This window comes from Pseudophryne corroboree (assembly GCF_028390025.1).
Source record: "Pseudophryne corroboree isolate aPseCor3 chromosome 3 unlocalized genomic scaffold, aPseCor3.hap2 SUPER_3_unloc_27, whole genome shotgun sequence".
NCBI classification, from domain to species: domain Eukaryota; kingdom Metazoa; phylum Chordata; class Amphibia; order Anura; family Myobatrachidae; genus Pseudophryne; species Pseudophryne corroboree.
Genome location: NW_026967516.1, coordinates 863,440 through 890,178, shown reverse-complemented (window position 1 = coordinate 890,178; position 26,739 = coordinate 863,440). Strand labels below are relative to the sequence as shown.

Genomic DNA, 26,739 nt, shown 5'->3' with positions numbered 1-26,739 from the left:
GTCTAGCTGGGCGCTGTAGTATGCAACTGGCCTACTGGCATCACCGTGTTTTTGGGTTAGTACCCCTGCCGCGCAACCAGCACTTTCTGTTCCGTATAGTTCAAAGGGTTTCCCATTGTCTGGCATACCTAGTGCTGGTGCCTGCGTTAGGCACTGTTTGAGTCTCTCAAATGCTGTTTCGGACTCGTCTGTATGCGAAATCCGATCAGGTTTGTTTGAGGAGACCATTTCCTGCAAAGGTAACGCCAAAATGGAAAACCCTGGGATCCAATTACGGCAATACCCACACATTCCTAAAAACGTTCTGATCTGTTGCTGGGTTTGTGGCAGAGTCATGTCTCTAATTGCTTGGATTCTATCAGCGGTCAGGTGTCTCAGTCCTTGTGTTAGACAGTGTCCCAAATATTTTACCTTAGTTTGGCATAATTGTAACTTGTCTTTGGAAACCTTGTGTCCTGTGTCTGAAAGATGAAACAGGAGCTGTTTCGTATCCTTCAGGGATGCTTCCAGTGAATCTGAACACAGCAGTAGATCATCCACATACTGTATCAATACTGATCCACTCTCTGGTTGGAAAGACTGTAAACAATCATGCAAAGCCTGAGAAAATATACTTGGACTATCTATGAAACCTTGGGGTAATCGAGTCCACGTGTATTGGACTCCTCTGTATGTGAATGCAAACAAATATTGGCTGTCAGGGTGCAGAGGTACTGAAAAGAAAGCGGAGCAGAGGTCAATAACAGTGAAAAATTTGGCAGTGGGAGGGATTTGCATTAGGATGACAGCTGGATTTGGCACTACGGGGAACTGACTCTCAACTATTTTGTTAATCCCCCTTAGATCCTGCACTAGCCTGTAACCCCTCCCCCCCACTCTTTTTAACAGGGAAGATGGGACTATTGGCAGTGCTGGACGTTCTTACCAGAATTCCCTGTTGTAGCAAGCGCTATATTACTGGGTAAACTCCTAACTCCACCTCTGGCTTTAGAGGGTACTGTGGGATTTTTGGAGCTATCCTACCATCTTTTACTTGTACAACTACTGGAGCTACGTTTGCCATTAATCCAGTGTCTTGTCCGTCTTTTGTCCAAAGTGACTCTGGTATCTGAGATGTCATCTCTTCTACTTGGGATGGATTCCTATTTGTCATAATGGTATGCGACATTAATTTTGATGGGGAGTCTAACATGTCTCGTACTTCCTGAGCGTGTTTCTCAGGTATGTCCAAGAATACACCTTCAGGAGTACAATAAATGACGCACCCCATTTTACACAGTAAGTCTCTTCCCAGGAGATTAGTTGGTGCCGATGCAGCCAGCAAAAAGGAATGCTTGGTATGCAAAGGCCCTATTGTAATCTCGGCTGGTTTGCTAACAGGGTAGTGCTGGACTACTCCTGTTACTCCCATGGCTGGAATTGTCCTACCAGTGGTTCTCATGCCCACTGTCGAATTTATCACTGACTTGGCCGCCCCTGTGTCTACAAGAAAGTTTAAAGTTTTACCAGCTACATTAATTGCGATCTCGGGTTCACTTCCAAGGTTGGCAATCAATTTTACTGGCTGCAGATTACAGGTATGGCCACACCCCTATTGGGTATGGTGACCTGCCTGAATCCCGCTGGCAGCAACTACTTGTGAGGGAGTTAGCTGGGAACTACCAGAGGCATGCCAGTCTCTGTTTGGGGGATATCTTTTTGTTTCCCCTGTATGTGGCTCATAACTCCGTTTCTGCGGACCCCGATCCCAATGTCGTGTGTCGTGTCGTTGTCTAGGGGGTTGGTATGAGTTTCGTGGGTTCTTTACTCTACAATCTCGTGCCATGTGTCCCTGTTTGTGACAAGAATAACAAGTAACCATACTTGACTTACCCACAGGGTTTGGTGATACAAACAAAGACTGCCTTGTGGTCAGGGCCTGTATACTTACTGACATTAATTTATCACCTTGTTGCTCCCTGTGTCTGGTGATGTTTGTATCGTGATCAATAGCAGCCTCTCTCAAAGTAGCCACAGACAGACCTCGCCAACATGGTTGTGTGGTCTGTACCCTAGTCCTCAATGACTCTTTTAAACCATCCATCAGTACCGATACTGCTACTTCCCGATGGTTTGTGTCTGTTTTAATGTCCTCTATGCCTGTGTATTTTTCCATTTCTAATAATGCTCTGTGAAAATACTCTGCAGCTGTCTCTGACTCCCTCTGTTTAATGGAGAATATCTTATTCCATTTAGCTACCGCTGGGAAATACTCTTTTAACTGCAAGTTTATTCTTTTCACATTATCTTGGTTGTACACATCTGTAAGAGGTACATCATGATCTACTCCGCAATCAGCTAAAAATTGAGTTGCGTCGACATTTGAGGGTAAACATGCTCTCAGCAATATCTGCCAGTCTTTATTGTTGGGCTCTACAGTGTTACCTAAGTCTCTGATGTATTTTTGACTGGCAACTAAATCTTTTCTAGGGTCAGGAAATTCAGACACTATGGTCCTTAATTCCATTCGGGAAAATGGGGTGTACATGGCAATGTTCCTAATGGGAGTGGCTTCTGATGTGTCTGTTTTCCCATTTGGCACTGTTATTACTCTGACAGGTGTAATTCTAACAACCTCATTCTGTGTAGATTCTACAGGCTGTGGTGAAATAGTCTCAGCATAATGCATGGTGCCGTACTTACCAGTTGATACGACCTCACCTATCCCTCCGCTAGGGGCCTTTACTAATCTCGTGGGTGGAGCTGTGCCTACTGTGGTCTCTGCTATGGTGGCTGCGAGAGAGAGCGCTGAAATCGTTGCCGATTCGTCCTCTTGATCACACTCCTGAGGAAAGTTCAAAACAGGGTACAACTTGCACGGGTTAATACTTGCATGGGTTAATGGGTTAACATTATCATTAACATTTACACAGTTACTAAGTGATTTTGCGTTACACCTTAGTGCGTCTTTCTCCGCAATCAACTTCTCTCCTGATATATATGGTGGCGGTGGGGCCGTGGCAATCGGTTTTCTGTTAGAGCCAGATCCCGCCGCCTGAGCCAAACCTCTCTGTATCTCACCTTCCTGATGCCACAACTGTAAACAATCATAATGTTGAATTCGTCTCTTTGTTGATTTTATGAGACATATCCTCCTCCTTAAATTTTGTAACACTTCTGAGCTGAAGCTACCTACTCTTGGGAATTTCTCCCCGTCATGTACAGTCATTCTCTCCCATTCATCACATAAAGCTTCTGTGTGACTTCCATATTTCTCACACATTATATACCTGGCCGACCCAATTGGTCGGACCACTGAATCAACCCGAACCGAGGTTGATCGCCCCCTACCTGAACAAGTGGCCCCCATAGTTCGGAAGTGTTGCTTTATTTAGCCAACCCTTACGCAAAACCAAATGTCCACAATAGGCTGACGGTGGCGGTTTACCGAGTACCCCACTCACTCGCCCACGCCGACCAATACGACCTGATCACACCGATATGGTGCTGGCGTACTCGACCTAGGGCCCCTGCGACCTGAACCCCTATTTACTGGAACCTGCGAGGGTTATCCGAAGAACACTTACTCTTTCCAGTAACTATTGGTTGCTGGATAATTCCTGAGTGAGCAGCAAACTTCCCTTAAAATAAAAAAAATTACACATCACGTTAGAGTGTACAAATAGCGTTTGTGACCCCTTTACTCTAATGGTATTAGGTCAGATTACTAACTAATGTACACAATTACGTGCGGTCCAATCGTTCAATACACAAACAACTAAGCTTATGTACGGAAAGACCAATGGAATTGAAACTTACGACTGCGAATTCCTTCAGCCAGAGCTTATATGGCCTATATGGGTGTTGCACCAACCCTTTCTTGGTGTTGTGCCTGCGAACTGTATAGCGGACTTCCTTGTCGGCTGTACCTGGACCTCCTGGTCTGTTATGACCTCCTGGTCTTGTTACAGTATGACCTCCTGGTCTGCTACACTCTAATGCTCAAAATTGTATATTTAACCAGGGATGCCTCCCTAGCCACCGTGCACGTCACTTACACGCATGTACCTCACGAGTACTCGACTTTTCTTGTGGTTCAACCTTTAAAATTGTAAAAACACTCACTCATCACATGTACACTTTTGTTTCTATTTCTATTTCTGCGCAGAAATTTTTCTTTAGATCAGGTGTGTTACCAATTAGGAGCAGGATCTGTTAATTAAAATTTCGGACACCCAAAAATAGACTTGCGTTATTTACCGCCTGTTGCGCTATTTACCGCTTTGCGTTATTTATCGCGTTGCGTTAAAAATCAACTTATCGTGACTTGAGCTACGTGGGCGTAACCGGACGCTCCGTTGCGTAATGTACGCTGCGTGCGTCGGCCTTTGGATTGCGTATGCAAGTCTTTGTTAGAGACACGTGTACGCAAAGCAAAGATCCACCGTAACACAATTTATACTTTTATCAATGTAGATGATCCCTGATCATCTACCACACACCACACTGATTTCGCCCTATCTCCCAGGCAAAAACTGTGTGTTTGTCTATCTTTTAACTATATTACCTTTATTCTTAAACTATGAAATAACGGCAAGTCTCTTTTAGCACTTTTTATCAACTATAAAACTGGCAGACAGGAGAGTGATATACGAAAATGAAAAAGAAATGTAGCTATATATATGTGCGTGCGTGTGTACGCAAGACAGAAAAATAGTTTTAAAAGACACTAGCGTTTTGTTCTTACCTCCGGTTCCCGGATTCCTTCAGCACTCTTTACCTAAGCGAAGCAGACGCTTATCCCGTCAGCACTACGAGGGATCAACCTCCCGCCCTTTGCTGAGGGATAATGTCTGCTGATCTACCTAGTGCAGATATGTGAAGGACGGGCGAGCCGCCAATTGATAAAGCTGAATATTTATCGTATATAAAACACTTTAAGAGGTCTAAGAACACTGTACGCTATCTACGTAAGAAGTACCGTAAGGGTACGCAAGTTGCGTAGCGATCGCTCAACCGTAGTCGAGACGCTCAAGCGTCACGTTCGCTTACGGCCTAGTGATCACAGGCAGGCACGCTATTGGCTGCCGACTAACGTAATGATTCGCTGTAGCGGACGCTCGAGACCACGAGGAGATCACCAGCAATGCCCCCTCACCTGCTGCCCCTGACATTCTCCTAATGCCCCCTCACCTGCTACCCCTGACATTCTCCTAATGCCCCCTCACCTGCTACCCCTGACATTCTCCTAATGCCCCCTCACCTGCTGCCCCTGACATTCTCCTAATGCCCCCTCACCTGCTGCCCCTGACATTCTCCTAATGCCCCCTCACCTGCTGCCCCTGACATTCTCCTAATGCCCCCTGCTCGTACCCTTCCACCCCCTGCCTGTACCCTGTCACCCAGTGACCGATGGCAGCATGGGGTAGGGGTGCGTGACCGGTGGCTGCATTGGGGAGGGGTGCGTGACCGGTGGCTGCATGGGGCAGGGGTGTGTGTGACCGGTGGCTTCATGGGGGAGGGGTGCGTGAATGGTAGCAGTATTGGGGGTAGGATGTGTGACTGATAGGTGCACACATCACAGGTTGTGGTGGGATAAGTGTGCACAGCAGAAGTGAGGGTAGGATGCGCACACGTCACAGTTGGGTTGTGGTGGGAGAAGTGTGCGCAGCAGAAGTGAGGGTAGAACGCTCCACACACACACACATGGGGTTGGGTGTACCTGTGTATCAGTGACTTGCGGGGAGACAGAGCTTTTCCTGTCATACTAACGTATACACCACAGTTTTCACTATATACAGTATATGTAAAATACAAAGAACATATAAATATCATCTTTGTATTATTCTAATCATTTCTGTAGTCAGAAGTAAAAATTCTATGGTAGGGGAGGCAGTGCTCCCCCCCTCCCCATCATGTCCACCTACCTTACCCGCAATCACCAAATTTATACTCCTCCTCCTGTGTATAATGCCCAGATGTGTATAAACTGCTACACCTGTGTATAATGTTCACATGTATATACCGCTGCACCTGTGTATAATGCCAACATGTGTATACCGCTGCCCCTGTGTGTAATGCCCACGTGTGTATACCAATGCCCCTGTGTGTAATGCCCACATGTGTATACCGCTGCCCCTGTGTGTAATGCCCACGTGTGTATACCGCTGCCCCTGTGTGTAATGCCCACGTGTGTATACCGCTGCCCCTGTGTGTAATGCCCACGTGTGTATACCGCTGCCCCTGTGTGTAATGCCCACGTGTGTATACCAATGCCCACGTGTGTATACCGCTGCCCCTGTGTGTAATGGCCACGTGTGTATACCGCTGCCCCTGTGTGTAATGGCCATGTGTGTATACCGCTGCCCCTGTGTGTAATGGCCACGTGTGTATACCGCTGCCCCTGTGTGTAATGGCCACGTGTGTATACCGCTGCCCCTGTGTGTAATGGCCACGTGTGTATACCGCTGTACCTGTGTGTAATCCTTGGGCTCATATATTGTGTGTAAATCTGGCTCTGGTACTAGCCAGTGCCTCTTGAGAAATGTACCTCACCGCACGTCCCTGGTGTGCATGTCTAGTAGGTAAATTGAGTAGAATGGAGGTAACCATAATGCAGAGGTAAGTGTGCCCATTATAGGACAGGTGCACTGTATGTTTGTGTTGGGATGAGCGTGTCTATTGGCACGATAGTAATAATACAGGGACATAACTGGGGAGGTGAGGGGATCTGGAAGTGTCACAGTGACATCACATATCTATAGTAATAATACAGGGACATGACTGGGGAGGTGAGTAGGTCTGGGAGCGTCACAGTGACATCACATATCCATTGTGATCATACAGGGACATGACTGGGGAGGTGAGGGGATCTGGGAGTGTCACAGTGACATCACTTATATCCATTGTAATCATACTGGGACATGACTGGGGAGGTGAGGGGATCTGGGAGTATTTACAGTGATGTCTCCCCCATTTCGCAGGGTTACACAGTAGTGAAGAAGACATCAGGTGAGGGTGAGACACCGAGCAGCCATCCCCGTGTGTCAGGAAGAAGAAGGACTCAGAGCCTCATCCCGGTGCCTCCACCTCACTCACTGACACATGAGACACATTGACAAGAAGATCCTGGAACTCACCAACAAGATCATTCAGCTGCTGACTGGAGAGGTGACTGCTGGGAATGGGGCATTATACAGTAACACCAGGGGATGTGTACGGGTGATGACTGGAGAGGTGACTGCTGGGAATTGGGCATTATACAGTAACACCAGGGTACGTGTCCGGGTGATGACTGGAGAGGTGACTGCTGGGAATGGGGCATTATACAGTAACACCAGGGGATGTGTCTGGGTGATGAATCACTGTGTGTGTGTCAGGTTCCTATAAGGTGTCAGGATGTCGCTATCTATGTCTCCATGCAGGAGGGGGAGTATATAGAGGAACACAGGGGTCTGTACAAGGACGTGATGATGGAGAATCACCGGCCCCTCACATCACTGGGTAAGAGGAGACTGTCATGTAATGTACAGGGGAGAGCAGGTATGGGGGCCCCTATATACACACATCATCTGATAATCACATATATACACTGTACTCAGTCACTGTGTGTCTCCTACAGATGGGCCCAGTAACAGAGATACCCCAGAGAGATGTCCCCGTCCTCTGTATTCCCAGGATTGTACAGAGGAGAATCACAGGATCCCACAGGAGGATCAGGTAGGTGGGATTTAGGCTCTCCCCAATATACCAAAGTGACTGTCACTATATGGTCTGTAGAGGAGCTGTGTGTGTCTTATACACTGATATTATACTGTTTCACCTCGGTCTAATCTGACTGTATGCAAATGTCATTATAGTGTTTGTTTGTTTGTTTTTTAATGTCATTATAGTGTGTGTTTGTTTTTTAGGCACAACGTCTGTCTGATATTAAAACAGAAGATATAGAGGGAGAAGAAGAGACGTATGTGACTGATATAAAGGCAGAAGATATAGAGGGAGAAGAAGAGACGCATGTGACTGATATAAAGACAGAAGATACAGAGGGAGAAGAAGACACGTATGTGAGGGGTGATCAGCAGTGTAAGGAGGAGGAGATCCCTACAGATATCAGCACAGGTTAGTAATAAACACTTATTACAGAAGTAACATATTCTCATTGCTCAGTCACTACAGCAATCTCTTATCCTACACCCTCCTCCGCCATCAGCCTTGTTCTCAGTTGGGTGTTTCTAACACAAGGCTATCCATGACAAATATCACATGTAGAGAGTTTTCTCATACGTCCTAGAGGATGTTGGGAACGCTTCGAGAACCATGGGGTATAGACTGGATCCGCAGGAGACATGGGCACTTTAAGACTTTTAAAAGGGTTGTGAACTGGTCCTCCCTCTATATCGCTCCTCCAGACTCCAGTTTAGAATCTGTGCCCAGTGAGACTGGATGCACACTGAGGAGCTCTCCAGAGTTTCTCAGAAAAAGACTTGTTAGGTTTATTATTTTCAGGGAGAACTGCTGGCAACAGTCTCCCTGCATTATGGGACTTAGGGGAGAGAAGCAGACCTACTTCTGTGAGTTTCAAGGCTCTGCTTCTTAGGCTACAGGACACCATTAGCTCCTGAGGGTCTGATCGCTAGGTACGCCTAGATGCTCGTTCCCGGAGCCCGCTGTCACCCCCTTGCAGAGCCAGAAGTCAGAAGACAGGCGAGTAGAAGATGATCAGAAGACTTCAGTGACTGCTTTGAGGTACCGCACAGTGGCCGTGCTGCGCGCCATGCTCCCACACACAGCGGCACTACAGGGTGCAGGGCGTGGGGGGGGGGCACCGTGGGCAGCATGTAAGCCCTCAATATGACTGGCATAAGTGGTTTTCAGGTGCCTAGGCACTGATCCGGTCCCCCGCCAGTATAAAAATGTAAAAAGATAGCGGGGCTGAAGCGCGCCATGGAGGGGGCATGGCTTAGACCTCCCAGCTCTCACCAGCGCCATTTTCTCTCCACAGAACTGCAGGGATGCTGGTCTTCCTCTCCACTGCTGTACAAGTAACGGTGCAAAACAGGGGGGGGGGGCACAGTTATTTTGGTGTTCTTTAATATAATATAAAAGCGCTACCAGGTCTGGGGCTTTATATAAAGGTATTCAGAACCGGGCTAGGCACTGGGGTGTGAGCTGGCAAACTCCCTGTGTTTCTCTGACAGGCTTTACTGTGGGTCTGTCCCCTATATGCCCAGTGTGTTTGTGGGTGTCGGTGCACGTGTGTCGGCATGTCTGAGGCAGAGTGCTGTTCCCAGGAGGAGACTGGATTAGGGAAAGTAACGGCTGTGGGAGTGACCCTGTCGGCACCACCGACTCCTGATTGGGTAAATGTTTTGAGTGCTTTGAATGCGAATGTGGCTCTCAGAACCAGGCATGGAAAAAATCCGTAGAGGATGTGTTGTCCCAGGTTCAGACTCTCTGGGGTTCACAAAAGCGTTCATTTACCCAGAGAGCAGAGACAGATACCGACACGAACTCTGACTCCAGTGTCGACTATAGTGATGCCAGACGAAATCCAAAACTGATCAAGAGCATTCAGTACATGATTGTGGCGATAAAAGACTTGTTACATATCACGGAGGACCCTGCTGTTCCTGATACAAGGGTCTGTATGTATAAAGGAAAGAAACCTGAGGTAACGTTTCCTCCCTCTCATGAACTGAACACGCTTTGTGAAAAGGTTTGGGAAACTCCTGACAAGAAGTTTCAAATTTCCAAGAGAATTCCGGCGGTATAAACTTTCCCCTCGGGGGATAGGGAAAAGTGGGAGTCACTCCCCACTGTGGACAAAGCTCTGTCACGGCTGTCCAAAAAGGTGGCGCTGCCGTCCCCCGAAACGGCATCCCTAAAGGATCCTGCGGATCGTAAGCAGGAAAATACATTCAAATCCATTTATGTCACTTTGGGTACGCTGCTCAGACCTGCTGTGGCATCGGCATGGGTGAGTAGCACTATTGAAAAATGGGCAGATAACGTGTCATCTGATATAGATACCCTGGATACGGATAGCGTTCTTTTGACACTGGGTCATATCAGGGACGCTGCAGCCTACCCAAAGGAAACTGCGAGGGATATTGGCCTCTTAGGATCGAGGGCCAATGCCATGGCAGTCTCAGCCAGGAGAGCATTGTGGATTCATCAATGGAATGCTGATGCTGACTCTAAGAAGGCTATGGAGTCTCTGCCGTATAAAGGTGGTGTCTTGTTTGGAGACGGTGACACTGACCTGGTATCTACGGCTACCGCGGGTAAGTTGTCATTTTTACCTTATGTTCCTGCGCAACAAAAGAAAACGAACCACTATCAGATGCAGTCCTTTCGTGCCAGTAAGTACAAAATAGGAGGAGGGACTTCCTTCCTTCAAGGGGAAGAGGAATGGGAAAAAGGTCACCGGCTGCGGCAAGTTCCCAAGAGCAGACTTCCTCCCCGGCTTCTGCCAAATCCACCGCATGACGCTGGGGCTCCTCTGGAGGACTCAGCACCGGTGGGGGCACATCTCAAACTCTTAAGTCAGTTCTGGACTCGTTCGGCCCTAGACCCATGGGTTTTGGAAACACTGTCCCAGCTAGAGTTTCAAGACGTTCCCCCTCACCAATTTTTCAAATCGGCCTTACCAGCTTCTCTTCAGGACAGGGAGGTGGTATGCAATGCAATACAAAAATTGTGTCTAAATAAGGTCATTGTCAGGGTTCCCCTGTCGCAACAGGGAGAAGGCTTTTATTCCAGCCTGTTTGTGATCCTGAAGCCAGACAGCTCAGTCAGGCCTATCCTGAACCTCAAATCCCTCAATTTCTACTTAAGGAAATTCAAGAAGGAATCTCTCCGGGCAGTGATCTCCAGTCTGGAGGAGGGGGAGTTTATGGTATCGGTAGATATAAAGGATGCCTACTTGCGTGTTCCTATTTATCCTCCACTTCAGGCTTATCTGAGGTTTGGAATGCAGGATTGCCATTATCAGTTTCAGACGTTGCCGTTTGGTCTGTCCACGGCTCCTAGAATTCTCACCAAAGTAATGGCGGAAATTATGGTGCTCCTGCGCAAGCAGGGAGTCACAATTATCCCGTACTTGGACGATCTCCTGATAAAGGCGAGATCCAAGGGGCAATTACTGCAGAACATGATGCTCTCCCTGACCATTCTGCAACAACATGGTTGGCTCCTAAACTTGCCAAAGTCACAGTTGGTTCCGACAACACAGCTGTCATTCCTGGGTATGATTCTGGACACACAATTGCAGAGAGTCTTTCTTCCAGTGGAAAAGGGTCTGGAAATTCAGAACATGGTCAAACAGATTCTGAAACAGGCAGGAGTGTCAATTAATCAATGCACTCGGTTGCTGGGGAAGATGGTGGCGGCCTACGAGGCCATTCAGTTTGGCAGATTCCATTCCAGAGTGTTTCAGTGGGATCTGTTGGACAAGTGGTCCGGAACTCACCTACACATGCACCGGAAAATAATCTTGTCCTCCAGGACCAGAATCTCCCTTCTGTGGTGGCTGCACAGCTCTCATCTCCTAGAGGGTCGCAGGTTCGGGATTCAGGATTGGATCCTGGTGACCACAGATGCAAGTCTCCGAGGCTGGGGAGCAGTCATATGGGGAAAATTTCCAGGGAAAATGGTCAAGCCAGGAAGCTTGTCTGCACATAAACATTCTGGAATTAAGGGCCATCTACAACGGCCTTCTGCAAGCGGAACATCTTCTGCGCGGTCTGCCCGTCTTGATTCAGTCAGACAACATAACAGCAGTGGCGCATATAAACCTCCAGGGCGGAACAAAGAGCAGAACGGAAGGGCAGAGGCCATAAAAGTTCTCCGCTGGGCGGAAAGACATGCAAGCGCTCTGTTAGCGGTTTTCATTCCAGGGGTGGACAACTGGGAAGCAGACTTCCTCAGCAGACACAATCTCCATCCAGGAGAGTGGGGTCTTCATCAAGAGGTCTTTGCAGAAGTGACAAGTCGTTGGGGAATTCCTCAAATCGACATGATGGTGTCTCACCTCAACAAGAAGCTTCAGAGATATTGTTTCAGGTCGACGGACCCTCAAGCAATAGCGGTGGACACCGTGGGTGTTTCAGTCGGTCTATGTGTTCCTTCCACTTCCACTCATTCCAAAGTGTTAAAGATCATAAGAAGAACAAGGGTTCATGCAATACTCATTGTTCCAGACTGGCCAAGGAGGGCCTGGTATCCGGATCTTCAGGAATTACACATAGGAGATCTCTGGCCTCTTCCTCTACGAGAGGACCTGTTACAGCAAGGGCCGTGCTTGTATCAAGATTTACCACAGCTGCGTTTGATGGCATGGTAGTTGAACGCCAAATCCTAGCCCGAAAGGGTATTCCCAGTGAAGTCATTCCCACACTTCTTCAGGCTAGAAAAGAAGTGACTGCGAAACATTATCACCGTATTTGGAGAAAATGTGCGTCTTGGTGTGAATCCAAGAAGGCACCTATAGAGGAATTCCAGCTGGGGCGTTTTCTCCATTTTCTGCAAGCAGGTGTGGATGCGGGCCTAAAGTTAGGCTTCATTAAAGTACAAATTTTGGCCTTATCAGCTTTGCCGAACCTTTGCTAAGTTTTACAAGTTTGATACCCTGGCTGATGAGGACCTTTTATTTGGTCAATCGGTGCTGCAGAGTCATCCGCGCACTCCTGCCCGTTCTAGAGCTTTGGTATAAACCCCATGGTTCTTGAAGCATCCCCAGCATCCTCTAGGACGTATGAAAAAATAGGATTTTAATACCTACCGGTAAATCCTTTTCTCTTAGTCTGTAGAGGATGCTGGGCGCCCGTGCCAGTGCGTATTGTGCTGCAGTTATTGGTTATGGTTACTCTCATGTTGAGTTAAGTACAGTCAGTCTGTGGCTGAGGTTGGTCATGCTGTTGCATGCGTTGTTGTTGACTGCCATGTTGTATGGCGTGTTTGAGGTGTCAGCTGGTGTGTATCTCACCTTAGTTTATAATTAAATAAATCCTTTTCATCGAATTGTCCATCTCCCTGTGCACTTCCTATAATGAGTCTGGAGGAGGGGCATAGAGGGAGGAGCCAGTTAACACCCCTTTTAAAGTCTTTAAGTGCCCATGTCTCCTGCGGATCCCGTCTATACCCCATGGTTCTTGAAGCATCCTCTACGGACTAAGAGAAAAGGATTTACTAGTAGGTATTAAAATCCCATTTTTGCGCATGCTTACTATGGGTGAGACGCATGCTTACTATGGGTGAGACGCATGCTTACTATGGGTGAGACGCATGCTTACTATGGGTGAGACGCATGCTTACTATGGGTGAGACGCATGCTTACTATGGGTGAGACGCATGCTTACTATGGGTGAGACGCATGCTTACTATGGGTGAGACGCATGCTTACTATGGGTGAGACGCATGCTTACTATGGGTGAGACACATGCGCATGGATATTGGGAATGGTTTCTGCAAGCTTGGAGACAGCAGTGTTTTCCCTCTTCATCCTCCACGTCAGCCATTGCAATTAGAATTTACAAAGGGAACTCTCTTCATGCTCCTTACATCCCTGCCGCTCTAGTCCATATACTGATGGTTCCATCATCCATCAGAAGCAGGAGACATATGGTAATAATATAACCCTCCAAGCACTGGGACTAATGCTGAGAACTCAGTCCTTTTACTATAAATCACTTTTCCAAGGAGCGTAATCTGCATCAGCAGGCCCGTGTCCAGGAACCTGGCAGTAGTAGGCAACGGTTGAGGACCTCCGTCTGCAGTTACCAACAGCACAGAAGTTGTCTGCAGGGGTATCTGCAGATCTTCTTATACTATCCCCTCAACAGCCCCTACCCCATCCTTTGGGCCTTAAATCACTGTTGCCCCCTCAGTGGATTATTGCTGGATGTCACCTGGAGGATCCTCCATCTTCCCCAGATCGCTCACCTCTCCCAGCCTGACCGGCTGAGGGCCTGGCTGAATGCTATTCTTACTCTTGCTGGCATCTCCTTCATGACCCCAGGCGCATTATCCCTTTCTCTCCTCTGTGCTATGCTGGCTAGACTTGAGTCTTCTACATCACAGAGAAGATTGGGCTGCAAGTGTCTCCTAACATCCACTGTATCAGCATTTGCTTGGATGTCTCCTAGTGCTGACATAGTTACAGTCCACAAAGCTTTTATGGGGCTTACAGAAGCGCAACATATCCCCATCTAGTTCCTGCTCTGATCTTGGGTTATCAGCCTCTGATACAGGTGTCCTTTCTAAACCACAAGGTACAGACCAGCTCTCAGATTTCAGCTCCTCACTCTCCAAATTGCTAAGTGGGAACAATAATTCATAATTGTCTTGTCAGCTGAATATGCTGCTCAGCCTGGGGCATGATGCCACCCTCCACTGGTGGTCAGGAAGTAGGACAATAATACCCCATCCATGGTTATCTCCTCTTGGACACAGTCCTCATAGATCCTCCTGCCAGCTGGTTAATAGGTGTCCATCTTCCATATCAGTAAATGGGAAGGTGTAGTTGTGCAATACCCACTGCTTGTCACCAAATGGGAAGGTCCTAGGTCTATGTATGTGCCAAACCTGCACCCTGGTTCCTTCTCCAAGTCCTACAGATCACACAGGACACACAAGAGCAAAGATACAAATGATACCTCTATATTACACACACTGGATATACATGTAACATCAGTAAATACAATCTATATACACTACATACGGATTGGCCAGCATTATTAACCATACTCTGAGAACCTTACCATGTCCAACCCACTTTGGCCTGAGGAGTCCCCTGGGCAGGAACCAAGACTCCACAGTTCCAGTATCTCAGGTTTGAGGAAGTGATCTGAGATAACATATAAAGTCCTCGGTTTGCCGTTATAAAACCTCTGCTTTTACCTGTTGGGTGACACCCTTGAGGCCTAGCTTTGGGTGATATGAATGAAGGGACTGGCTACAGAACAGTCTGTTTTTCCCCACTTACCCCTGCGGATTTTGGTGCCTGGCTGTCTGACAAAGACAAGGTTAGAATAAAGCCGACTCCATCACATTGACAGGGGTTTTGCATCTCGGGGCAATAAAACTGGTCGCTATTAACCCCTTGCAGTCATTTGTGATGTCAGAGCCCCTTCAGCTGTTCATGGCCTCCAGTGAGAGAGGGGACAGTGTGCGGTGTCAGCCTTGAGACTTCCTGTAGGTCACACAGCAACACTGCCAAAGAGACACAGGATAGCTTACCTGGCTGGGCAGTCACTATGGTGACCAAGACATTACACCCTATAATACAATAATCAATATCTTCATGTATAAACAGGTCATACATCTGGATACCTTTTAAGGTTAATTGGATAGGGAGTTTTTGTAATTAACTGAATAACCCCCATACAGTGTTTATACATACAGTGTGATGTTACATTGAGATTACCGCTGGAGGAAACTCTGCCACAATATAATTGAATGTAATTTATCCCATCCTCGTATGGGTGTAATATATTAATATATTCTTACTGAACAGGATTACCAGCACTGAATCAGTTATCACCCAATATAATATACATGCTGCTGTGTAACAACAAATACACTTGTTTCTTTATTACTTTATTCAACTTTATACATTTACCTTTGTGTTTAATATATCACTGATTTATCTTACATACTTTACTGTACTTAATAAAGGTTATATATTATTTATTAGTGCGCAAACAGGACAGCACTTTCTCTTCTTTGCTGTTTTATTATTGCAAAGCCCACGTCACCTCTAGTAATCCCACATGAGCGTCCATGTCATCTCTAGTAATCCCACATGAGCGTCCATATCACCTCTAGTAATCCCACATGAGCGTCCATGTCACCTCTAGTAATCCCACATGAGCGTCCATGTCACCTCTAGTAATCCCACATGAGCGTCCATGTCACCTCTAGTAATCCCACATGAGCGTCCATGTCACCTCTAGTAATCCCACGTGAGCGTCCATGTCACCTCTACTAATCCCACGTGAGTGTCCATGTCACCTCTACTAATCCCACATGAGCGTCCATGTCACCTCTAGTAATCCCACGTGAGCGTCCATGTCACCTCTAGTAATCCCACATGAGCATCCATGTCACCTCTAGTAATCCCACATGAGCGTCATGTCACCTCTAGTAATCCCACATGAGCGTCCATGTCACCTCTAGTAATCCCACATGAGCGTCATGTCACCTCTAGTAATCCCACATGAGCGTCCATGTCACCTCTAGTAATCCCACATGAGCGTCCATGTCACCTCTAGTAATCCCACATGAGCGTCCGTGTCACCTCTAGTAATCCCACATGAGCGTCCGTGTCACCTCTAGTAATCCCACATGAGCGTCCGTGTCACCTCTACTAATCCCACATGAGCGTCCATGTCACCTCTACTAATCCCACATGAGTGTCCATGTCACCTCTAGTAATCCCACATGTGCGTCCGTGTCACCTCTAGTAATCCCACATGAGCATCCATGTTGGTCACTAAGACGATACAGAAGGAAACTATAGATCAGTAAGACAATACAGTAAGAAACTATAGGTCAGTAAGACAATACAGTAAGAAACTATAGGTCAGTAAGACAATACAGTAGGAAACTATAGGTCAGTAAGACAATACAGTAGGAAACTAAGTCATTAGGACAAAGTAAGAAGCTGTAGGTTAATAAGGCAATACAGTAGGAAACTAGGTCAGTAAGACAATACAGTAGGAAATTGTAGGTCAGTAAGACAATACAGTAGGAAACTATAAGTCATTAGGACAAAGTAAGAAGCTGTAGGTTAATAAGACAATACAGTAGTAAACTAGGTCAATAAGACAATACAGTAGGAAACTATACATCAGTAAGACAATACAGGAATGAAAGTATAGGTCAGTAAGACAATACAGTAGGAAACTAAGTAAGACAATACAATAAGAAACTATAGGTCAGTAAGACAATACAATAAGAAACTATAGGTCAGTAAGACAATACAGTAGGAAACTGTACGTCAGTAAGACAATACAGTAGGAAACTATAGGTCAGTAAGACAATACTGTAAAAACTATACGTCAGTAAGACAATACAGTAAGAAACTATAGGTCAGTAAGACAATACAGTAGGAAACTATAGGTCAGTTAGACAATACATTAAGAAACTATAGGTCAATAAGACAATACAGAAGAAACTATAGGTAATTAAGACAATACAGTAGGAAACTATAGGTCAGTAAGATAATACAGTAGAAAACTATAGGTCACTAAGACAATACAGTAGGAAACTATATGTCACAAAGACAATACAGTAGAAAACTATAGGTCACTAAGACAATACAGTAGAATTAGGAAATGATAGATCGGTTATACAATACAATAAGAAACTATAGGTCAGTAAGACAATACAGTAAGAAACTATTGGTCAGTAAGACAGTGCAGAAGAAACTATAGGTCACTAAGACAATACAGTAGAAACCTATAAGTCAGTAAGACAATATATTAGGAAACTAGTACAGTAAGATAATACAGTAAGAAACTGTTGGTCAGTAAGACAATACAGTAGGAATCTGTAGGTCAGTAAAACAATACAAAAGGAAACTATACGTCAGTAAGACAATACAGTAGGAAACTGTAGGTCAGTAAGACAACACAGTAGGAAACTATGTCAGTAAGACAATACAGAAGGAAACTGTAGGTCAGTAAGACAATACAGTAAGAAACTATAGGTCAGTAAGACAATACAGTAGGAAACTATAGGTCAGTAAGACAATACAGAAGGAAACTATAGGTAGGTAAGATATTACAGTAAAACTATAGGTCATTAAGAGAATCCAGTTGGAAATTATAGGTCAGTAAGACAATACAGTAGGAAACTTTAGGTCACTAAGACAAAACCACAGGAGACTATAGGTTAGTTAGACAATACAGAAGAAACAAAGTCTGTAAGACAATACAGTAGGAAACTATAGGTCAGTAAGACAATACAGTAAGAAACTGTAGGTCAGTAAAACTACATTAAGAAACTATGGGTCAGTATTACAATACAGAAGTAGATTAGGTCAGTAAAACAATACATAAGGAAACTATAGTTAAGTAAGACAACACAGTAGGAAACTAGGTCAGTAAGACAATACAGTAGGATTAGGAAATGATAGGTCATTAAGACAATACAGTAGGAAACTATACATCAGTAAGACAATACAGGAAAGAAAGTATAGGTCAGTAAGACAATACAGTAGGAAACTAAAAGTAAGACAATACAGTAGGAAACTATATGCCATTAAGACAATATGGAAGGAAACACAGTAGGAAACTATAGGTCAGTAAGGCAATACATTAGAAAAATATAGGTCAATTATCAATACAGTAAGAAACTATAGGTCAGAAACACAATACAGTAAAACTGTAGGTCAGTAAGACAATACAGAAGGAAACTGTAGGTCAGTAAGACAATGCAGTAGGAAACTGTAGGTCAGTAAGACAATACAGTAGGAAACTGTAGGTCAGTAAGACAATACAGTAGGAAACTAGGTCAGTAAAACAATACTGTAAAAACTGTACGTCAGTAAGACAATACAGTAAAACTATAGGTCAGTAAGACAATACAGAAGAAACTAGGTCAGTAAGACAATATGGAAGGAAACTATAGTTCAAGTTAGACAATACATTAAGAAACTATAGGTCAATAAGACAATACAGAAGAAACTATAGGTAATTAAGACAATACAAAAGGAAACTTTAGGTCAGTAATACAATACAGTAGGAAACTATAGGTCACTAAGACGATACAGTAGGAAACTATAGGTCACTAAGACAATACAGTAGGAAACTATAGGTCACTAAGACAATACAGAAGAAACTATAGGTCATTAAGACAATACAGTAGAATTAGGAAATGATAGATCAGTTAGACAATACAATAAGAAACTATAGGTCAGAAAGACAATATGGAAGGAAACTATAAATAAGTAAGACATTACAGTTTGAAACTATAGGTCATTTATAGGTCAGTAAGATAATGGTTAATTTATAGGTCGGTAAGATAATGATGTAGGAAACTATAGGTCAGTAAGACAATACAGTAAGAAACTATAGGTCAGTAAGACAATACAGTAAGAAACTATTGGTCAGTAAGACAGTGCAGAAGAAACTATAGGTCACTAAGACAATACAGTAGAAACCTATAAGTCAGTAAGACAATATATTAGGAAACTATAGTACAGTACGATAATACAGTAAGAAACTATAGATCAGAAAGGCAATACATTAAGAAACTATAGGTCAGTAAGACAATACAGCAGGAATCTGTAGGTCAGTAAAACAATACAAAAGGAAACTATAGGTCAGTAAGACAATACAGTAGGAAACTGTAGGTCAGTAAGACAATACAGAAGGAAACTGTAGGTCAGTAAGACAATACAGTAAGAAACTATAGGTCAGTAAGACAATACAGTAGGAAACTATAGGTCAGTAAGACAATACAGTAGGAAACTATAGGTCAGTAAGACAATACAGTAGGAAACTATAGGTCAGTAAGACAATACAGTAGGAAACTATAGGTCAGTAAGACAATACAGTAGGAAACTATAGGTCCGTAAGACAATACAGAAGAAACTATAAGTCAGTAAAACAATGCAGTAGTAATTTATAGGTCAATAAGATAATGAAGTAGGAAACTATAGGTCAGTAAGACAATACAGTAAAACTATGTCAGTAAAACTACATTAAAAAACTATGGGTCAGTATTACAATACAGCAGGAATCTGTAGGTCAGTAAAACAATACAAAAGGAAACTATAGGTCAGTAAGACAATACAGTAGGAAACTGTAGGTCAGTAAGACAATACAGAAGGAAACTGTAGGTCAGTAAGACAATACAGTAAGAAACTATAGGTCAGTAAGACAATACAGTCGGAAACTATAGGTCAGTAAGACAATACAGTAGGAAACTATAGGTCAGTAAGACAATACAGTAGGAAACTATAGGTCAGTAAGACAATACAGTAGGAAACTATAGGTCAGTAAGACAATACAGTAGGAAACTATAGGTCAGTAAGACAATACAGTAGGAAACTATAGGTCCGTAAGACAATACAGAAGAAACTATAAGTCAGTAAAACAATGCAGTAGTAATTTATAGGTCAATAAGATAATGAAGTAGGAAACTATAGGTCAGTAAGACAATACAGTAAAACTATGTCAGTAAAACTACATTAAAAAACTATGGGTCAGTATTACAATACAGAAGGAGATTAGGTCAGTAAAACAATACATAAGGAAACTATAGTTAAGTAAGACAACACAGTAGGAAACTAGGTCAGTAAGACAATACAGTAGGATTAGGAAATGATAGGTCATTAAGACAATACAGTAGGAAACTATAGGTAAGTAAGACAACACAGTAAGAAACTATAGGTAAGTAAGACAATACAGTAAGAAACTATAGGTCAGTAAGACAATATGGAAGAAGACTAGTTCAGTAAGACAATACAGTATGAAACTATAGGTCAATAAGACAATACAGTTGGAAACTATAGGTCAGTTAGACAATACATTAAGAAACTATAGGTCAATAAGACAATATAGTAAGAAACTATAGGTCAGTAGGACAATACATTAATAAACTATATGTCAGAAAGACAATACAATAAGAAACTATAGGTCATTAAGACAATACAGAAGGAAACTATAGATAATTAAGACAATACAAAAGCAAACTTTAGGTCAGTAAGACAATGTGGAAGGAAACTAGTTCAGTAAGATAATACAGTATGAAACTATAGGTAAGTAAGACAATACAGTATGAAACTATAGGTCAGTAAGACAATACAGTAGGAAACTATGGGTCAGTAATACAATACTGTAGGAAACTATAGGTCACTAAGACAATACAGTAAGGAACTATAGGTAATTAAGACAACACAAAAGAAAACTTTAGGTCACTAAGACAATACAGTAAGGAACTATAGGTAATTAAGACAACACAAAAGAAAACTTTAGGTCAGTAATATAATACTGTAGGAAACTATAGGTCACTAAGACAATACAGTAAGAAACTATAGGTAATTAAGACAACACAAAAGAAAACTTTAGGTCAGTAATATAATACTGTAGGAAACTATAGGTCACTAAGACAATACAGTAAGAAACTATAGGTCATTAAGACAATACAGTAGGAAACTAGGTCAGTAAGACAATACAGTAGGATTAGGAAATGATAGGTCAGAAAGACAATACAGTAAGACAATACAGTAGGAAACTGTAGGTCAGTAAGACAATACAGTAGGAAACTGTAGGTCAGTAAGACAATACAGTAGGAAACTAGGTCATTAAAACAATACAGTAAAAAAACTATGTCAGTAAGACAATAGAGTAAGCAACTATAGGTAATTAAGACAATATGGAAGGAAACTATAAATGAGTAAGACAATACAGTAGGAAACTATAGGTCAGTAAGACAATATATTAGGAAACTATAGTACAGTAAGATAATACAGTAAGAAACTATAGATCAGAAAGGCAATACATTAAGAAACTATAGGTCAGTAAGACAATACAGCAGGAATCTGTAGGTCAGTAAAACAATACAAAAGGAAACTATAGGTCAGTAAGACAATACAGTAGGAAACTGTAGGTCAGTAAGATAATACAGTAGGAAACTGTATGTCAGTAAGACAATACAGAAGGAAACTGTAGGTCAGTAAGACAATACAGTAAGAAACTATAGTTCAGTAAGACAATACAGTCGGAAACTATAGGTCAGTAAGACAATACAGTAGGAAACTATAGGTCAGTAAGACAATACAGTAGGAAACTATAGGTCAGTAAGACAATACAGTAGGAAACTATAGGTCAGTAAGACAATACAGTAGGAAACTATAGGTCCGTAAGACAATACAGAAGAAACTATAAGTCAGTAAAACAATGCAGTAGTAATTTATAGGTCAATAAGATAATGAAGTAGGAAACTATAGGTCAGTAAGACAATACAGTAAAACTGTATGTCAGTAAAACTACATTAAAAAACTATGGGTCAGTATTACAATACAGAAGGATATTAGGTCAGTAAAACAATACATAAGGAAACTATAGTTAAGTAAGACAACACAGTAGGAAACTAGGTCAGTAAGACAATACAGTAGGATTAGGAAATGATAGGTCATTAAGACAATACAGTAGGAAACTATAGGTAAGTAAGACAACACAGTAAGAAACTATAGGTAAGTAAGACAATACAGTAAGAAACTATAGGTCAGTAAGACAATATGGAAGAAGACTAGTTCAGTAAGACAATACAGTATGAAACTATAGGTCAATAAGACAATACAGTTGGAAACTATAGGTCAGTTAGACAATACATTAAGAAACTATAGGTCAATAAGACAATATAGTAAGAAACTATAGGTCAGTAGGACAATACATTAATAAACTATATGTCAGAAAGACAATACAATAAGAAACTATAGGTCATTAAGACAATACAGAAGGAAACTATAGATAATTAAGACAATACAAAAGCAAACTTTAGGTCAGTAAGACAATGTGGAAGGAAACTAGTTCAGTAAGATAATACAGTATGAAACTATAGGTAAGTAAGACAATACAGTATGAAACTATAGGTCAGTAAGACAATACAGTAGGAAACTATGGGTCAGTAATACAATACTGTAGGAAACTATAGGTCACTAAGACAATACAGTAAGGAACTATAGGTAATTAAGACAACACAAAAGAAAACTTTAGGTCAGTAATATAATACTGTAGGAAACTATAGGTCACTAAGACAATACAGTAAGAAACTATAGGTAATTAAGACAACACAAAAGAAAACTTTAGGTCAGTAATATAATACTGTAGGAAACTATAGGTCACTAAGACAATACAGTAAGAAACTATAGGTCATTAAGACAATACAGTAGGAAACTAGGTCAGTAAGACAATACAGTAGGATTAGGAAATGATAGGTCAGAAAGACAATACAGTAAGACAATACAGTAGGAAACTGTAGGTCAGTAAGACAATACAGTAGGAAACTGTAGGTCAGTAAGACAATACAGTAGGAAACTAGGTCATTAAAACAATACAGTAAAAAAACTATGTCAGTAAGACAATACAGTAAGCAACTATAGGTAATTAAGACAATATGGAAGGAAACTATAAATGAGTAAGACAATACAGTAGGAAACTATAGGTCAGTAAGACAATATATTAGGAAACTATAGTACAGTAAGATAATACAGTAAGAAACTATAGATCAGAAAGGCAATACATTAAGAAACTATAGGTCAGTAAGACAATACAGCAGGAATCTGTAGGTCAGTAAAACAATACAAAAGGAAACTATAGGTCAGTAAGACAATACAGTAGGAAACTGTAGGTCAGTAAGATAATACAGTAGGAAACTGTATGTCAGTAAGACAATACAGAAGGAAACTGTAGGTCAGTAAGACAATACAGTAAGAAACTATAGTTCAGTAAGACAATACAGTCGGAAACTATAGGTCAGTAAGACAATACAGTAGGAAACTATAGGTCAGTAAGACAATACAGTAGGAAACTATAGGTCAGTAAGACAATACAGTAGGAAACTATAGGTCAGTAAGACAATACAGTAGGAAACTATAGGTCCGTAAGACAATACAGAAGAAACTATAAGTCAGTAAAACAATGCAGTAGTAATTTATAGGTCAATAAGATAATGAAGTAGGAAACTATAGGTCAGTAAGACAATACAGTAAACCTGTATGTCAGTTAAACTACATTAAAAAACTATGGGTCAGTATTACAATACAGAAGGATATTAGGTCAGTAAAACAATACATAAGGAAACTATAGTTAAGTAAGACAACACAGTAGGAAACTAGGTCAGTAAGACAATACAGTAGGATTAGGAAATGATAGGTCATTAAGACAATACAGTAGGAAACTATAGGTAAGTAAGACAACACAGTAAGAAACTATAGGTAAGTAAGACAATACAGTAAGAAACTATAGGTCAGTAAGACAATATGGAAGAAGACTAGTTCAGTAAGACAATACAGTATGAAACTATAGGTCAATAAGACAATACAGTTGGAAACTATAGGTCAGTTAGACAATACATTAAGAAACTATAGGTCAATAAGACAATATAGTAAGAAACTATAGGTCAGTAGGACAATACATTAATAAACTATATGTCAGAAAGACAATACAATAAGAAACTATAGGTCATTAAGACAATACAGAAGGAAACTATAGATAATTAAGACAATACAAAAGCAAACTTTAGGTCAGTAAGACAATGTGGAAGGAAACTAGTTCAGTAAGATAATACAGTATGAAACTATAGGTAAGTAAGACAATACAGTATGAAACTATAGGTCAGTAAGACAATACAGTAGGAAACTATGGGTCAGTAATACAATACTGTAGGAAACTATAGGTCACTAAGACAATACAGTAAGGAACTATAGGTAATTAAGACAACACAAAATAAAACTTTAGGTCAGTAATACAATACTGTAGGAAACTATAGGTCACTAAGACAATACAGTAAGGAACTATAGGTAATTAAGACAACACAAAAGAAAACTTTAGGTCAGTAATACAATACTGTAGGAAACTATAGGTCACTAAGACAATACAGTAAGAAACTATAGGTCATTAAGACAATACAGTAGGAAACTAGGTCAGTAAGACAATACAGTAGGATTAGGAAATGATAGGTCAGAAAGACAATACAGTAAGACAATACAGTAGGAAACTGTAGGTCAGTAAGACAATACAGTAGGAAACTGTAGGTCAGTAAGACAATACAGTAGGAAACTAGGTCATTAAAACAATACAGTAAAAAAACTGTCAGTAAGACAATACAGTAAGCAACTATAGGTAATTAAGACAATATGGAAGGAAACTATAAATGAGTAAGACAATACAGTAGGAAACTATAGGTCAGTAAGACAATACAGTAGGAAACTATAGGTCAGTAAGACAATACAGTAAAAAACTATAGGTCAGTAAGATAATACCATATGAAACTATAGGTCAGTAAGACAAAGTAGGAAACTATAGGTCATAAAACAATACAGTAAGAAACTATTGGTCAATAAGACAATAGAGTAGGAAACTATAGGTCATAAAATAATACAGTAAGAAACTATAGGTCAGTAAGACAATACAGTAGGAAACTATATGTCAGTAAGACAATACATTAGGAAACTATAGTTCAGTACGACAATACAGTAAGAAACTATAGGTCCGATAGACAATACAGTAAGAAACTATAGGTCCGTAAGACAATATAGAAGGAAATTATAGGTAAGTAAGATAATACAGTAGGAATCTATAGGTCAGTGAAACAATACCAAAGGAAACTAGGTCAGTAAGACAATACAGTAGGCAACTATAGGTCACTAAGACAATGCAGTAGGCAACTATAGGTCAGTAAGACAATACAGTAAGAAACTGTAGGTCAGTAAGACAATGCAGTAGTAATATATAGGTCAGTAAGATAATGAAGTAGGAAACTATAGGTCAGTAAGATATTACAATAGGAAACTATAGTACAGTAAGACAATACAGTAAGATACTGTAGGTTAGAAAGACAATACAGTAAGAAACTATAGGTCAGTAAGACAATACAGTATGAAACTATAGGTCAGTAAGACAATACAGTATGAAACTATAGGTCAGGAAGAAACTATAGGTCAGTAAGACAATACATTAAGGAACTATAGGTCAGTAAGACAATACATTAAGGAACTATGTCAGTAAGACAATACAGAAGGAAACTATAGGTAGGTAAGATATTACAGTAAAACTATAGGTCGTTAAGAGAATCCAGTAGGAAATTATAGGTCAGTAAGACAATACAGTTGGAAACTTTAGGTCACTAAGACAATACCACAGGAGACTATAGGTTAGTTAGACAATACAGAAGGAACAAAGTCTGTAAGACAATACAGTAGGAATCTATAGGTCAGTAAGACAATACAGTAGTAATCTATAGGTCAACTAGATAATGAAGTAGGAAACTATAGGTCAGTAAGACAATACAGTAAGAAACTGTAGGTCAGTAAGACTACATTAAGAAACAATGGGTAAGTATTACAATACAGAAGGAGACTAGGTCAGTAAAACAATACAGTAGAAAACTAGGTCAGTAAGACAATACAGTAGGAAACTATACATCAGTAAGACAATACAGGAATAAAAGTATAGGTCAGTAAGACAATACAGTAGGAAACTAGGTCGGTAAAACAATACAGTAATAAACTATACGTCAGACAATACAGTAAGAAACTGTAGGTCAGTGAAACAATACAGTAAGAAACTATAGGTCAGTAAGACAATATGGAAGAAGACTAGTTCAGTAAGACAATACAGTATGAAACTATAGGTCAGTAAGACAATACAGTATGAAACTATAGGTCAGTAAGACAATACAGTAGGAAACTATAGGTCAGTTAGACAATACATTAAGAAACTATCGGTCAATAAGACAATACATTAAGAAACTATAGGTCAGTAAGACAATAGAGTAAGAAACTATAGGTCAGAAAGACAATACAATAAGAAACTATAGGTCATTAAGACAATACAGAAGGAAACTATAGGTAATTAAGACAATACAAAAGCAAACGTTAGGTCAGTAATACAATACAGTAGGAAACTATAGATCACTAAGACAATACAGTAAAAACTATAGGTCAGTTAGACAATACAGTAAGAAACTAGGTCAGAAAGACAATACAGTAGGCAACTATAGGTCAGTAAGACAATATAGTAAGAAACT

The 26,739-nt window shown here is 41.6% G+C and overlaps 1 protein-coding gene across 1 annotated transcript in view; it reads left to right on the top strand.

Moving 5' to 3' along the window:
• Positions 1 to 7,412: 7,412 nt before the first annotated feature.
• LOC134983860 (gastrula zinc finger protein XlCGF57.1-like) overlaps positions 7,413 to 26,739 on the top strand; it is a 72,799-nt gene continuing 53,472 nt past the window's right edge. The window contains exons 1-3 of the mRNA XM_063949480.1: positions 7,413 to 7,482; positions 7,601 to 7,698; positions 7,890 to 8,097. Of these exons, the coding sequence (XP_063805550.1) occupies positions 7,449 to 7,482; positions 7,601 to 7,698; positions 7,890 to 8,097 (340 nt within the window). The 5' untranslated portion in view covers positions 7,413 to 7,448. The remainder of the gene's footprint in view (positions 7,483 to 7,600; positions 7,699 to 7,889; positions 8,098 to 26,739) is intronic.